We start from the raw sequence: 15,565 nt of genomic DNA on the forward strand, positions 1-15,565 counted from the left end.
AATAATGACAATAAGCAGACTCCGTGGTCGGGATGCTTGGCATCACAAAAAAGTCAAGAGATAATAGAGTCTTCTCTGATGTGACAACATCGGCATCCCTGACAGTGTGTCCATTTGCTATTTCCCAGACCTTGTCTTGTCAGAAACTTTCAACTGCAGAGAGTTAATGAATCCTTGATGTTTAAAGTCAATATGGTTTTTTTCAATGTGCTTTTATCTAAATATAGAGCTTCTCTAAATCATTGTTTCATTTCCAAACTTGAAAATCTAAATGCTTCCGAGTGGTTGTCTAATAATACAGAGTACAAATAATCTAGAACAGAGTGGCGGAGTGGGGGGACACTCTCTGTGAAGGAAACTTGTTATAATTCATTATGAAATAAATAATTCTCTAACAAGAATGCGGCCACTTGTGAATGCAGCAAAGGCAAACCAGATTTCATCAGTTCTGGCCTCATGTGCTTTTCATCAGGGCACCATGAAAACAAGACATGCATATTAGCAAAACAGAACTGGGCAACAGAAGACAGCTGCCATGCTTTTAACGTATATGTGCGACATGTATGCTCTTCTTCAACCTTGCCTTGTTTCCCTAAATGAACACCAAGGTTACACTGTCTAGAGGTTTTGTCATTTAGTTTCTCGAACTTTCTTTTCTCTCTTAGATTTTCAGTTGTCTGTGGGTTTTAGCTCTTATTCCTTTTTATTACTCCATCCACTGAAAGACAAATGTCATTGGAAGTTGAGTTTGGGATGAATAGGTAATCAAGGATGTCAAGTTTCAACTCCAGGAGCAACCAGAAAGCCTGCTGCTGGGGATGCACTGAGGCTTCTGGGTAGCTGGAATTAGCCTGTGGGTCAGGAGAAGAGAGACGGTCTAGAGTAAGACAGACAGCATAGAGAGCTGGAACCAGGAACTGGAGAAGCTATCTGGGATCCACTGGGTAGGTTAGCAGAGACTGAAATGAGACTGAGTGAGGGAGGCTCTCTAGAACACAATATACAGAACTGTAGGGGTGTGTGTGTGTGTGTGTGTGTGTGTGTGTGTGTGTGTGTGTGTGTGAGAGAGAGAGAGAGAGAGAGAGAGAGAGAGAGAGAGAGAGAGAGAGAGAGAATACAATATACAGAACTGTAGGAGTGTGTGTGTAAGAGAGAGAGAGAATACAATATACAGAACTGTAGGAGTGTGTGTGTGTGTGTGTGTGTGTGAGAGAGAGAGAGAGAGAGAGAGAGAGAGAGAGAGAGAGAGAGAGAGAAAGAGAGAGAGAGAGGTGACTCCAAAATGATAGACATAATTAATAAGTTGAATTGAAGGCTTAACTGCACATTCATGAGGGATAACAGATGTATACACACAAAGCTTCAATACATGACTTTCCCGAGGCTTGGAAAACACTCAGTGACAGGGTAGTACTCTGCCTGGGAGTGGATTTGGAAGGGACATGAGGTTGAGGAGAAGATATGCTAGTAAGTGATGTGCAGTGACTCCGCAGTTTTGCCTCTGCAGTCTGTCAGTACAAGGTCAAACCCACGTGATCAAGGTCATTCTAACTTTTCTACACCAATTAAGCAGCATAATTTACAAAGTCTCCGGTAGCTGCTACGGCCCCTGTTACTATTAGCCTTAAGTCTCTCCACTTTGGGGGATCCTACTGGGAGGATTTCAAACTAAAATATTTCATTATAAAAGCCAGAGACCTCTTCAGTTGAAGCCAGGTTCTCATCCTTGACAATGACAGCTTTCACGGAACGAGGCCTCCTATGCTCTGACAACTGTATCCTCCATGTCTCCATCATTCTCCTCTGTCCTCAGTAACCCAGGGTGCTGAGACAGTCCACAGGGAAGGCTTGTACTGCCGAGTGGGAGGGAGAGCCTAGCAAGATGACATGCTTCCAGCCCATCCCCTGGCAATGTTCAGCAAATAGGCTTCTATGAAGCAATGTCTGTTGACAATGTGTGGTCCCCAAGACCATGAGAAACACGAACAATAAACCATTCTTAGGGAAATTGGGAAATGCACATATAAAGAAACAGAGAATTACCTTGGTTAAGGAGAAAAAAAAAAGATAACCACAAAATCATAACATTCATTTGGGTGTGTTTGACATGAAGAGCTCAGCAAGACTGTCATAAATATAGACTTACTGAAGAAATGAATGAAATTTTTGAGGCAAGAAGTAAAACCAACCAGCTCTTGGAAGGCTCGACCGTGTGTTACTAAGAAGCCAAACAGTCAAGAAGGAAGACACACTAGGGAGCTGGGTCTTCAGGCAGTGGGTGTGTCTGAATGATCATGAAGAACTGACGTGACGTCACAGTGGACAGGAGGAAGAGTGTGGCCAGGTCTGGCGCATGCCTCTCAGCCTCCTCCTGTGGCTGGAATGCCCACTCCTCTCACTTCCGCTCCTCCGCAGGTTCCTGCCCTGAGCTCATCTGCCCTCTTCCTACTTGCTCTCCTCTTGGACTCTGTCCAGCTGGTTCTCAGAAAGCCCTGAAGCTGGCATTGATTTTTTTTTTTTTTTTTTTTGCTAAGGCCTGTCTGGATTAGCCAAGACTGCTTCTCTCCTTCACTGTGGGATCGGTGTTTGTCTTAGGGATGATTCTGAGCTCTTGTAAGCAAATAAATCATTCTAACTAACACAGGAATTGTGTTAAACATTTTCTTCTAGACAGTTGTGAGGATATCTGTGGAAATTCTGGCCTTTGGAGATCTTTTTGTGGCTTCTAGAAAGACATTCTGAACAGGCCCTCAAAACAATCCTTCACCTCTCCAAATTTTGCCTCCAAACCGAGGCCGATGTGAACAAACTATCAGAACTGGGCAACAGTAACACACTGGCCCAAAGCATGAGCTTCCTCCCAAGCCCCAGGCTTAGCTAGAGATGGGCAGGCATCTTCTAACTAGATTCCCTGAATCACAGCCTGTGTGGCCTCTGTCACAGGTTCCTGGAGTCACAGCCGCTCTATCGTTTGTCTCATGATAGGTCAAGAGTTGTCCCAGCTCAAAGCTGTGAGTTGGTTAAGGTTTTAAAAACATCTGGAACTCCTACAGTTGTATGTGTGTGGGGGGAGGGATGGGGGCAGTAATTGATGGTAGTGACCTTCCTGTGGCAGATTTCTTTTTTCTTGTCTTTCTCTCTATTTTTTTTTCATTCTGAAAAGGCTTCCCAGAACTAGCCCATTGTGTCTCAGAGTCTCATCCTCTTCGGCTCTGCTTTTCCCGGAACAATAGCAGACATTGGGAACCGTGCAAGGCCCAGGCCTGTCTTTCTAGAACACAGCTCACTTTGTGGTGAGGAGAGGGGCTTTGCCTGTCAGGACTGGGCAGCTGCTTCTGCTTTGTCATAGCTCTCCTGAGCTGACAGTACTGTCCTTGATGGCAAAGGCAAGCTGCTACCCATTATCTCAGGAGACAACAACTGTCAACTCTGCAGTAGACAGGGCCTTTTATTTCCCAAACTGCATCCCGCCCCTTTAAGAGCAAGCATGTGTGCAGGACTTTTGAGACAGAGGGTAGAAAAAAAAAAACACATGGGTGGAGGCTTGTCTAGTGTCACAAAGACTGAGCTGGGAGCCCAACTCTATGGTGGGAAATATAGTATGAAGCTCTGGGTCAGTCTTCAATAAAGGATTTCTGGTGAGACCTTAACGTATTTGTCCCACTGGGCTAAAAAAATTGAGAGCCCACAAATCTAGTGTTTCATCTTTAATTTTTTGCAATAATATTAGAAAACGCATCCACACTGTCGTAAATACAGAAACAACAAAACTTCAGGAAAAGCTCTGGGTATGTGGGCAACAGTTTTCTTGACCACAATTGTGCACTGTGTTCATTCCACAACTGACTTCCTGTCTCGTGGTTATTCTTTTCTGGTTAGAGTGGGAATACTGGAAAAAAAAAAAGTTCCCAACACTTGTTAGGCATGCTGTCCCTGAAGTTAACAGATTGCCCACATGCAGGCTGTCCACACATGCCAGCCCTCCACTGAAGGAGGAGCGGGATCGGGACCTGGCGCGGAGCAGCCGAGTGGCTCTCCTCCCAGAACTCTCATCCAATAAAGAGCCATTGTGGGATCTGAACCCTTCAACGCGCAGGACAAACGGCTCAAATGAAGAAGCACAATGCACGTGAGTGGGACTGGAAACTTGAATGCAGGGTAATCACTTCCCGAGTGGCCAACACATCATATTATTTTTTCATGGAACTTCACTCCCATAATTCAGTCCTTGCCTAGTGTAATAGTACCAATTTCCGTTCCTCGGCTGATAAGTGAAGATGATTGCCGTGATAACTATTAAGGAACATGGGGGTCTAGCGTTGGTGGGGAACCGTAGTGGAAAATCGTCGGGGAGATGGGAAGGGTCCCGGGGTCGCGAGGAGGAGACAGAATTTGTGGAAAGAGAGCCGATTCTCTCTGGGTACGATCCTGCTGTGACTTGGCACTTGAGAAATCTGAGAACAAGCATGATAGGGTGAGGAACTAAGTCAGGCCAGAGGCTTGGGAATAGACATGATTTCTACGAGAGGGTGACATTAAGCTACAACCAAGTGGAGCTGCAGGACAAAGGTCCCTGGTGAAGGGCATCTACATGGCACTCAGGGGGGCTGGAAAGGGTAAGGGTGTTAATTCAGGCTGAGCCACAATTTCCATCTGGGTGACCTGTGGTGACTCCCTGTGTCTAACAGCCAACCTCACCACAGAGGAAAAAGAAAAAGAAAGGGAAAGAAACAGAGCAGCTAAACACAACGCAGTGACTGCTAGCTTGGATCCCTCAGGGAGGCCTGTGTAGGAACAATAGCCAAGGAGTGTGAGCCACTTAGCCTAAATGAAGTGCACTTCCAGAAGCTTTGCCTGTAGCATTCCTGTTCCTCCATTTGAGGACTGTTTTGTTTTGTTCCTTGTTTATAAATCTTTAAGCCAAGTGTGTCTTTCATCAGTTTTAAGCAGAAACATGTTCTGTCTCCAGTAACTCTCTTTCCTTAGTATCTTGATGACATCATGTTTCTTGTCGGTGCTAGGCCCTGACCTTGAGCATGCTAACCGCACACTCCACAACTGAGCTGTGCGTCCAGGGCCTAGGTCATAACTTGAAAGGGCTGTCCCTTAGTCTAATTCCATTTTAACAGGTATAACTATCTACAGATACACAAATATTTTTCACACACCATATTTGATACACGTGGTTCTGTGTCTCTAATTAGAGTAATGGCAGGTTATTTGAAACGTGTGTGCCATTTCTTTCAATGAATATAACATTATGCATTATATTGAGTAAATTGGATCTAGTTAAAAAAATTACAAGTAAATATTCCTCCCAGCAACCCACCATTAAATTCTCTCGGGTCAGCAACTCACCAGAATTAAGTAAAATGATGGATTTGAGGCACACAAACTCCTCTCCCTGCAGGTTCATCGTGCGGAACCGAGACGACGCAGCCAGCAACATGTCAAAGATCTCCACCATGCCCTCTACACATTTACCCTGATTCCTACGAAAACAAATTTGAAAAAGCATTAAAGCACAGAAAAACCTCCCACAAGTCATAAGGTTCACATCCATAAGACTCTCCCATCCTCAAATCTGTAGCGACCATCGGCAGCCCACTTTCCTTCAGCGAGTGTGAGCATTCATTTAAGTTTGAGAAGGCAAGGCAGAAAACATGGTTTCCACCAACAAAACCTTACAGTTATTACAAGAGTTCTGATGTCCATGGGCCAAATCCGCTGTGTTAAATGTGGAGTTCTCTGGCTTATGGGTAATCAAGGATGTTTACGGTTCGGGTGTGACTATGGACCTGCGGCTATGTTCTTGACAGTGCCTGTGTGATAGTGATGAAGAAAGATCCTGTGCTCTGAGATGCCGATGGCTTTCCATTGATGGACAGTATCTTCCTAATCTGTCTTGAGATACTTTTGAGGACCAGAAAAACTATCGCAGCTATGGACTGCGTGGTGGGGCTGGGGTCACTGGCGCTACACGGGATGGCACAAGTGAGGGTTTGCTGAGTCAGTGACATTCAAGTTTGTCCTCAGAGATGCAGGATTTAATCAGGAAATGAGAATGCATGATTGGAAGAGAGACATACCTTCATGTGGAAGGGCACAGAGTGGTGCACTGGACTTGCGGAGGAGACAGGGAACACATTTGTAAGAGTTGGGAACTGTCGGCCAACTACGTGTGTTCTGTATTACTCAGCATAAGTCAGGCTTTTATCTTGTACCATAGACTAGGCTTCAAGACTTTAACGTTAGTGTTACCAGCTAATAAATGAGCAATCTCAAGGGGCTACCACACCCACCAGTATCTTGCCTATGAGGTTGTTTCAGAAATTAAATGAGATGCTATATATGGAAGAAATTAATTCACTTTGAGACATGATATGTTTGAAGAACTGAAAATACAGGAAAAAGCTAAAACGGTCTGTGAATATGCAAACGTTTATAAAACACATAAGCATTTCAAACATAAGCACAGATGCACTCGTGAGCATTGTGTCTTGTTTTTGTCTCAGAGTTCCCCCGCTCTTCTCAACAGAGGAATAGCTTACCACTGAACAGAATACCATGTAATCATGTGTCCCTTGATGGGAGCACGTTCTGAGAAATGCCTCATTAATTAGGCAGTTTTATCACTGTACTAAAGTAAGATAGCTACGATGTCACTAGTGTAGAGTCTCAGCGACCACGTTGTACGCGTGGCCCACTGCTGACCAAAACACTGTTGGCAGAACATGGTGAAAATCTTTTGGGCCACCTCTTTCTTCACTGCCATTTAGTTTCATTTCAAGCGTCATGCTGTTGCAACAATTTACTCAGTAATAATCCTCTTGTTTATCTCTTATGTCATGTACAGGGAGCTATAAAACATACTTCAAGAAATGGAATTCCTAAGTAAAAGGATGTGATTATTAATCTTGGTGAGCTACTTAAATATAACATTCAAAAAAACCCCTTATATCTATAAATACAAAAATCAGTAGAAAAAGCTCCTTTTCTTTTCATCCCGAGGTTTATGTAGGCTTCCCACGTGTTACGAACACGTTTTACTATCTTACTACTGAGCTACACTGGTCGACCTATGGAGTATATTAACATGAAATTTTTCTCTGACCTTCCTACTCTGACCCTTCACCTACATTTTCCCTCAGGGTTATCAGTCATGTTCATACTGATTATTAAGAACTTTTTATGTATTATAGTAATTAGTCTTGTGCTAGAGGTATTTTTCATGGTTTGTCATATATTTCTTTTAATTTTGCTCTTGGCATTTTCTTTACAAAATACTCATTGCAGGTCCAACTTTACATTTATAGTTTTAAAACAACACCTTTTGTTTGAGAGGCTCACTCTCCATTCTGATGGCATACGACAATTCTCTTATGCTTCCTTCTAGTTGAAATGCCCCACCTTTTTTTTTGGTTTCAATCTTTGATCTTCTGAGATACATTTATTTTTCTGCCAGCTCTATCAAGCTATAACTACGTGCCATACATTCACCCATGTAAGAAGCAAAATTCGTTAGATGTTCATATGCTCACAGAATTACACAACCAGCCTTTGGGAATTATTTTGGTGCAACAGGTAAAAGTAAAACAGGATTGAGTTTAGTATTTTTCCTCCAGGTAGCAAGTGATTTTGATCACTGTCACTTATTGAGCAAAACACCTTTATTCACACTGAAACATGCAAGGGACTTTTGATATGTTCACGTACATCCAGCACGGTTAACGTGTTGCTTTTTCTCGTTTTTCCAATCAAAGAGTTTAGACCCAAACTTGTAAGTCAAACCACATAGCTCTACCAATCAGGGGATGGAATACCAGCAACACAATTTCTTTTATCTTCCTTCCGTGTTCTATTTAAACTTGTTCCATGAGGTTTACCAAAGAACTATTTTGTACCAGTTATTGGGCTAGACATCAGAGAAGGACAAGAGAGGCATGAGTATTGATAGCATATCAAGAATGGAAGCAAGATGACAAGGAAGAAGATAAAAGCAATGCAGTGCACATATTCCCTTAGACGGTGTAAGAGCCTCTAAATATAATAGCAAGTTCCCCAAATGCAGCCTGCATCCATAGTCAAGCAACTGGTTTAGCATTCTCAGACTGACGTTACTGAGTTTTCCTATACAATGGAGTGTCCACACACAAGGCACAGCATTTAAGTGTCTGGCAGAGAAATACTGATAAACAGAGGGATGTGTCTTCAAGGGAATAGTTGGCCATTGATCCTGAGTATCAGAAGTGCCACATGCATTCTTTGGACTGGAAATCTGGATGGTTCGGGGTTCAGTAGAAGCAGAGAAGAACCTTTGGAAGCTACACTGCTCGACCCTGGGGTGGGGTTGGTAGTCACATCAAAGGATCTTTTGGCCTTGGTTGGAGAGTGCAGACTATAGGTGGGTTTTTCTTGTTACATGGTCGACTTTTAAAAAAAAAAGTAGTCCATCTTCTTTCTAGTGAAAAGAATAAACAAGGATGGGGGACATGTTTGGAGGATGAAGCTTTAAAAATAACAACTCACAGCCAAAATAGAGAAATGTTCCTTTCTCAGTGTAACGTCTCTGTTTACTTAACAGACTGCACAGCGGCAGGGGAGGGAGCCTGGGTGTGGGAGGGAGCCTGTACACACCTGCTGTGAGTAAAGTTCAGCTCAGAAACTGAGAAAGGAGAGGCTTAGCAGTTCTCCCTTCACAACAGAAGCCCACATTTTCCCATGAGGAGTTTTGCTTAACTCCTCCCGCCCCTTCTTCCTGGCTAGCCTGTTATTCCTCACCTGCAATTATTACCTGGAGATACACATTGCTCACTCCCCAGTACCTGAGAGAGGCTAGAGATGGTGCATTTCCCAGATTCTCAACTCAGTTCATGTGTGTGTGTGTGTGTGTGTGTGTGTGTGTGTGTGTGTGTGTGTGGGTGGGTGTGGGTGTGGGTGTGTGTGTGGGTGTGTGTTTAGGGCATGTTGAGGGAGCACACAGTGACCACTAACCCCAGAGGCAAAACCACAGCATTCCACCTGCAGCACAATACGCATTCAGAGTCCGAGTCTGAGTTTTGAAGGCTTCTTGGAGGATAACCAATGCCATGGAACTGAAATTGTCTTCACTGTGCTATGAGAGGCTAGAAGAAGTTTGTATTACATCTGCATACAAAGGAACTCATCTTCCCTTTTCGATGGGAGCAACTCTGCAAACACTACAGCCACCTACCTCTTGTGAAGCAGATAAAAATTAGGCACTCCCATGGTCCCATTGAGATGTTCAGCACGTCACAGAATGCTAGCTGAACCCTGATGGCTGGATGATGGTGTGCTACCTATGGGTTTTCCATTAGTGATAGTGCTTGGTGATCCAGTTAACAAGCTGTGTATCAAGCTCTGTGCCAGCCCTAATCTGTGTAAATTTCCAAGGCAGACACTTGTCACCTGGCTGACATAAAGGAATCCCTCTCCCTTGGCTGCAGTCCTTGCACATGGTGGTCAGAGTTTCTTTTCGAAGTCCTGCCAGAATGTTCTACACTAACATCAAAGGAGAAACTCAGACCAAGCCATTTAATTTAGTTTGCAAGTGGACAGATGTAGTCGGAGTATGAGAAATGGATGATAGATAACTATGAATCTAGAGTGACAGTACTGTGAGATAAGATTAGTCTAAATCCATGAAATGCTCTCGAGGCCGAGAAACACACGGGGCATGGGAAAAAAACAAGTTGTATTTTTAAAAGAAGCACAGCGTCGGTCACAGATCAGAGGAGAAGTTTAGCAGGCAGACCAGCCTGTGTCTCCCACTGTGAGACGTGACATCCTGCAAGGACCAGCTCCTCCAGGCATCATATCAGTGCGCCTTTTAGCGTGCCTCGGAATCCCCTTGTGGGGAGCCTTGTTCTGCCACTTACTCTCTTCAAATGTGGTCCATTTGCCCTTAAGTCATGGGGGAAGAAGCAGGGCTTGAGAGAGAATTTGCTCATAGAATGTTCTGGAAGTTTCTCCTCTATAAAATTGAAAGCCTGTTTTTCAGAAGCCTTAAGGTAACATTTCATCCTTGTGAGAAACAAAGAACTCTACTGACCCAAGCTACACTTGTACATCTTAAGAAAAGCTCATCCTACAGAATAGAAGGCTCTCTTTGTGTAAAAGAAAACTGACAAACAGAATTAAGAAGGCCCAGGAGATCAACATAAAACATTTAATTTAGTTATCTTGAAAACAAAATGTACAACATGGTTAGAAAATGGAGTTACAAATTAAGAAGCCATTTAAAATCAACAGAGGTGAGATCGACTATATTTAAAGACCTGCATTTCTAATGCTATGTCATCTTTCATGAAGTCCATGATCTGAAATATGTCAATCACATGACTATTCATACATTTGAGTGATTTGCTTATGTGTCATATGCAAGAAAGTGCTGAACTGGCATGTTATAAAATTTTGAAAGGTGTGAACCTTTAAAAGAAAATGATTTAGATGCTGGAATTTAGCTCCTGGGTTTGAATCTTGGTGACTCCACTTACTAAGTTATGTGGCTCTGAACCAATAACTCCATTTGTTCCTGACTGAACACAGAGGCAGAGCCATCCATGTTGGACTGGAAGTCTGGTAAGAAATATCTAAGCCAAGGCAGAGTAAGAAATATATTGGCACTTGAAGAAGAATAGGACCATAGAGGATGTTGCTCTCCTTAAGGCTGGGTGACCAGGAAGCAGATGGCAGAGCAAGGGAGGGTCCCGCCACTGGATTGCAAACTAACTGCTCTGAGGTAACTTGGCAGGAAGGTGGCATTCCTGGAGAAGTGGTCAGAACAATGGCAGACAGTGGGCTCTGTGCCATCGGGAAGGAAGTACAAGAGCAGGGTCAGCGCAGGCGGGGCTGAAATGATCTTCAAGCAAGAACGGAAGGGAATGCAGGGAACCCAAAGATGAATGAATGGGCTTGCAAGTGTGCCAGTGCTAACCACTTCTGTCTTAAAGCAAGAATAAAGAGATGAAGTTGAAAGGGACCTTAGGTCTGAAAGGCCTAATAGGACTGCTCAGCTTACAGAGTACAATCAGCCCTCCATGCCCGGGGTTCCTACACCTGCAGACTCAACCAACCCTTTACTGTATTGTCAGCCTGTAACGAAAACTTGTGTGCTGAATGTGAGGTTTTCTCCTGGTTGTTATTCCCTAGACAATACAGCACAGTCACTATGTACATAGCATCTGCAGCATTAGATACTATACATACCCTAAAGATGGGAAGAATGTATGAGGCTATGGGAGAGGTTATATGTAAATACAACATCATTGTGCACAAGGAACTTAAGCATCTACAGATTTGGGCATTCTTCAGAGTTCTATAGTGACAGAGATACAACTGTCCCTCAGTCCTATAGCAAAGAGAGATGCAAAAGAAGCCTTCCATCCACACTTATGATTTCACAATTCTTAAGGTGGTCAACAATAAACTCTGTGAAGGAAACTGATTGACTAAGGAGTTGATGAGAATACCAGACTCGAGGCTGTAGAGACAGTTGAGTCAAGAAAGTGTTAGCTTTGCCACTGTAAGGACCCAAGTTCAAACCCCAGAAATTGTTTGAGAAAGCCAGGAGTGGTAGTATACTTGTAATCTCAGTGCCAGAAGGGGTAGGTATAAGAATATCCCTGGGTCTCACTGGCCAGCCAGCCTAGACTACTTGGCAATTTCCAGGTCTATGTCAAAATAAGATGAACAGTGTGTCTGGAATGACACTTGATTTTTTTCCTCTGACCTTCAAACATACACACACACACACACACACACACACACACACACACACACACACACTCAAATATCAGACCTATATGTGAGGAAAAAAAACAGTACACACTATTGGTAGGAGTAAAAATTGGTACAGCATCTATGGAGAGCAATCTGGAGATTTTGAAATAAATGGAAAACAGAGTTACTATATGATCAAGTAGCCTCACCCCTGGGCATGTCTAGATACATGCCTACATATCTGCACTCTCTTGTTCTTATAAACATTACTCACAGTAGCCAACAGATGGAAGCAATTAAAATTCCCATTAAATGATAAATGGTTAAAGACAATGTGGTATTATAAAAAAATATATATTCATGACAGACTGCCACTCAGCTGTAAAATGGAGGAAACCCTGCCATTTTCAACAACATGGACGAACTTGAAGAACATTAGTTTAAGTGAAGTAATTTAGGCACAGAAAACTCATGCCACCAGATTTCACATGCATGTGGCATCCAAAGTTGTCTGGCTATTAGAAGCAGAGAGTAGAATGATAGTTGCCCAGGGCTGGGAAGTGGGGGTAACATAGTCAAAGGACTAAAGGTTCAGTTAAATGGAAAAAAATATGAGAGCCATGTTGAACAGCAGCGGATGTATACAGGCAAGTGCCCAGAGAGTAGATGTCAAGTGTTCTCACTACTATATGTGATAATTACATGAGATAATGCTTATGGTAGTTAGCTTCATTTAACCATTCCACTGTATATACATATCTCAAAACTTCATGTTGAACACCGTAGACACATAAAATACAAATTGTATACCTGTCCATTAAAAATAAACAACAATCATAAAACAAAATTAGCACTCTAAAAATCATGTCTAAAAAAAGACTTTAGCGCTTCTAAGTTTCAATATATGGAACTAAGAAGAAGCCATCTGTGTTCTGAGACAGCCTTCCCATCAAATAAATGGGAAGCCTGAACTGCAGGCTACTTATCAGGCTGAAAGAAAACCTGAATGTTTTCCACAGGGAGCAAAAATTAAGGACCAAAGAGATTTGCAGCCTCTCAGAGTAGAAATCACCCCAGGTCTATGCATCAGACTCCACAGCTTCTGTGGGAGCAGGGGATGGATCCTGTCCTTCTACCATTTTCTCTGGATAGACATTTTTTGTAGCAGCAGTTTTACCCTTGCTCATTCATTGGTCACTGGGTGCACTTGTGGGTGAGGCTAGAACACTAGAGAGGAAAGTACATCGACATCTGTGAGTTGAATGGTGTATCTGAGGTGGCCTTACATCACCTCAGGTGTGTCGATGGTATGCTCTATTTGGGGGATGGATATTTGCTAGCCAGAAGAGAACTGTGACACAAGCTGAGGATTGCTAAATGCTTTTCCCCTGCCCACCCAGGTTTCCTCATAGATGACATTTCTTCATCTCCTTGAGAGTAAGGATGGGAACATCACTAGAGTCTGGCCAATGGAAAATGATAAGAAGCTATTAAAATTGCCTTTATGATGAATATTAAGAAATGGGCCTATGCTTCCTAATCTTTCCTCCACCTCATACCTGAGTCTGGAGCACTTAAAAATTTCATAGGAGGTAGATATGGAAACTAGAAGATTCTAGGTGTCTCAATGAAAGGGTCACCTGCCAAAGAAGATGCTTATATTGAACAAGGATCTAGGTAAGAAACAGTTACTAGACTAAAGTAGCTGAAATGTTAGGAGTGTCTGGCTCTTCTCTGTCCTGAATTACTTCCAACTCAGAAATAGAAAAAGTCTTGGGACACAATGATATACTTATCTCCGTAGAAAAAGTCAAAAGGATGTAAGAATTGTACTTCCAAATAGACCCTGTGATATCCAAAGGGACCTTGGGAAATGGTGGATCTGGAGCTCAGCTTTGGAGTACACAGAGGGAATGAAAGACATCATCTCAGGGCAGAACATCTAAGAGCAGGATGAGCCTGCTGAGAGCAGACAGGAGTTACAGTCCAGGAGACGGGAAAGAACCAGAGAGGAGGGATATCTCAAGGCAAGAAGAAAGTGGCAGCAGTGTTGACATTTCAGAGAAACCAAGGGAGATAAGCATAAGTTTGTGGTCCAGAAGTGATGTCCTTGGGGATGGGAAAGAAGAAAAGTAGACAGTAAATGTGGCGGCCCAAGGCAGAAACAGATTCTTGAAGTATGGGATGAGGTTGAAGGCAGAGATTCTAGAAGGTGATTTTGCAGTGATTGTTAATAGGACTTGGAATGAATTAGTTTAAAAAATACAATAAAACTGTAGGTCATAAAGAATAGGAAATGCTCAAGATGCATTGTCTATGAGTACAAAATTTTCAAATAATAAATTAAATGAAAAAATAAGAGACAGCAATCTCAAAGACCAAGTAGGCTCAGTAGAGGTAGGAGGAGGGAACTGAGGAGGCTGTGGAGCTTCTGGTCCTGAAGAGGGGCATTCTGTCTAAATGTATGGAGGGTGGTTGGCCTCCCAAGGCAATACTTCCAAAAGCAGTAGAGAGATCAGAAAACTGAAAAGACAGACCCTTAAAGCATTGAGATGAAAGTCTCCATCATTCTAACAAGACCTAGTCTTAAGCAGCTGATTCCAAACTGACCAAAAAAAAAAAATGGAAAATGACCCAGGATCATTTGTTTCTAACTCCTTGATGGTCCCCTGGCTTTGAGGCTTTTATTCTAAATACTACACTGAACAAAGGCTATGGTATGAAAGATAAAGAATGAAGGGGATATGCGATCTCTCTAAAATGGAAGTGTGTACATCTCCCTGGTATTCAACCTTCAGTCTGCCCATGGGGAAACCTAGCAGACTTGGGGAAACTCTATGGTCATACATGAGTGCCCTTTAACAAGGGTGCCATCAGCTGTATGCTAAGGAAAACGAGTTACAAATATAACAATAGCTACCCAAAACCATCAGCCCTCTTAGAGAGGGCACATTTATATAGAAAATTAAAGGGAAAATGGAATAATGGAATAAAATAAATACAAACAGGAGGCAATTTTGAGAGTAAAGCCAGAGGATCATCTTCTTGGGGTTATTATGGGAAAATGGAGATAACCATGTCTCATGATTCATTTAGAAGAATTGTATTTTGAGTGGAAATGATTCTTGGTCCATTACCTTGATAAGAGTTGCTATGAGACAGAGAGTCAGACCCTGCTCACAGAGGATGGCCAGGAGAGTAAATGCACAGAGTGATCCAGCAGCAGTTTAGAAATGCTAACTCTCAAAATGCCCCTCTGGAGGCAGCAGTTCATATGGAAGGAGCTGGGAGACAGGGCTATGGGAGGGGACTTCCTGCACTCATCTCTTAGTTTATTTTTGCCGTTATCTTTGTTATTCTTTGTTTGTTTGATATTTAAAACCCGAGAGACGCTATAATCAAGAAAAGCCAACCAACATAGGAGTTCATAGGTGTACAATGAAATGAAAAGATGAAAAAATGTGCAAATGATTCATTTAATATAATAAAGGCCGTGTTCATTGAAAATAAAGAAAATAATATTTTTGTCAGGGAATATCATTGGATGTTTTCCACTTGAGGGAGAAAGGGCATTCGCCTTCTAACACCTGCCTTATGGGAACATAAAGACTATTACTAAAGATGTCAGCTATTACAGCTGCCCACACACATTTTATTCCAACCTTCCGGTGCCTTTCAGAATGAAAGTCTTACTACCCCTGCCCACCAGTCGCATCCTGATGCCAGGCCAAGAAGATCCTCATCTTCTTCCTCTTGTTCTTCACTGCCAGCTGCAAGTGTAGACCTCAGCCTTGCTGGAGTCAGTGTGTGCCTTTACCAGACC

General features: G+C 42.8%; 1 protein-coding gene across 2 annotated transcripts in view; it reads right to left on the reverse strand.

Annotated features, from left to right (window-relative positions):
• The window catches only part of Esr1 (estrogen receptor 1), a 259,201-nt gene that overhangs the window by 28,479 nt on the left and 215,157 nt on the right, over positions 1-15,565 (reverse strand). For both annotated transcript variants that reach the window (XM_052750952.1, XM_052750953.1), the window contains exon 7: positions 5,359-5,492. In XM_052750952.1, coding sequence (XP_052606912.1) covers positions 5,359-5,492 — 134 coding nt within the window. The remainder of the gene's footprint in view (positions 1-5,358; positions 5,493-15,565) is intronic.

Source organism: Peromyscus californicus, unplaced genomic scaffold (genome assembly GCF_007827085.1).
Source record: "Peromyscus californicus insignis strain IS unplaced genomic scaffold, ASM782708v3 Scaffold_22__1_contigs__length_63687245, whole genome shotgun sequence".
Lineage (NCBI taxonomy): Eukaryota > Metazoa > Chordata > Mammalia > Rodentia > Cricetidae > Peromyscus > Peromyscus californicus.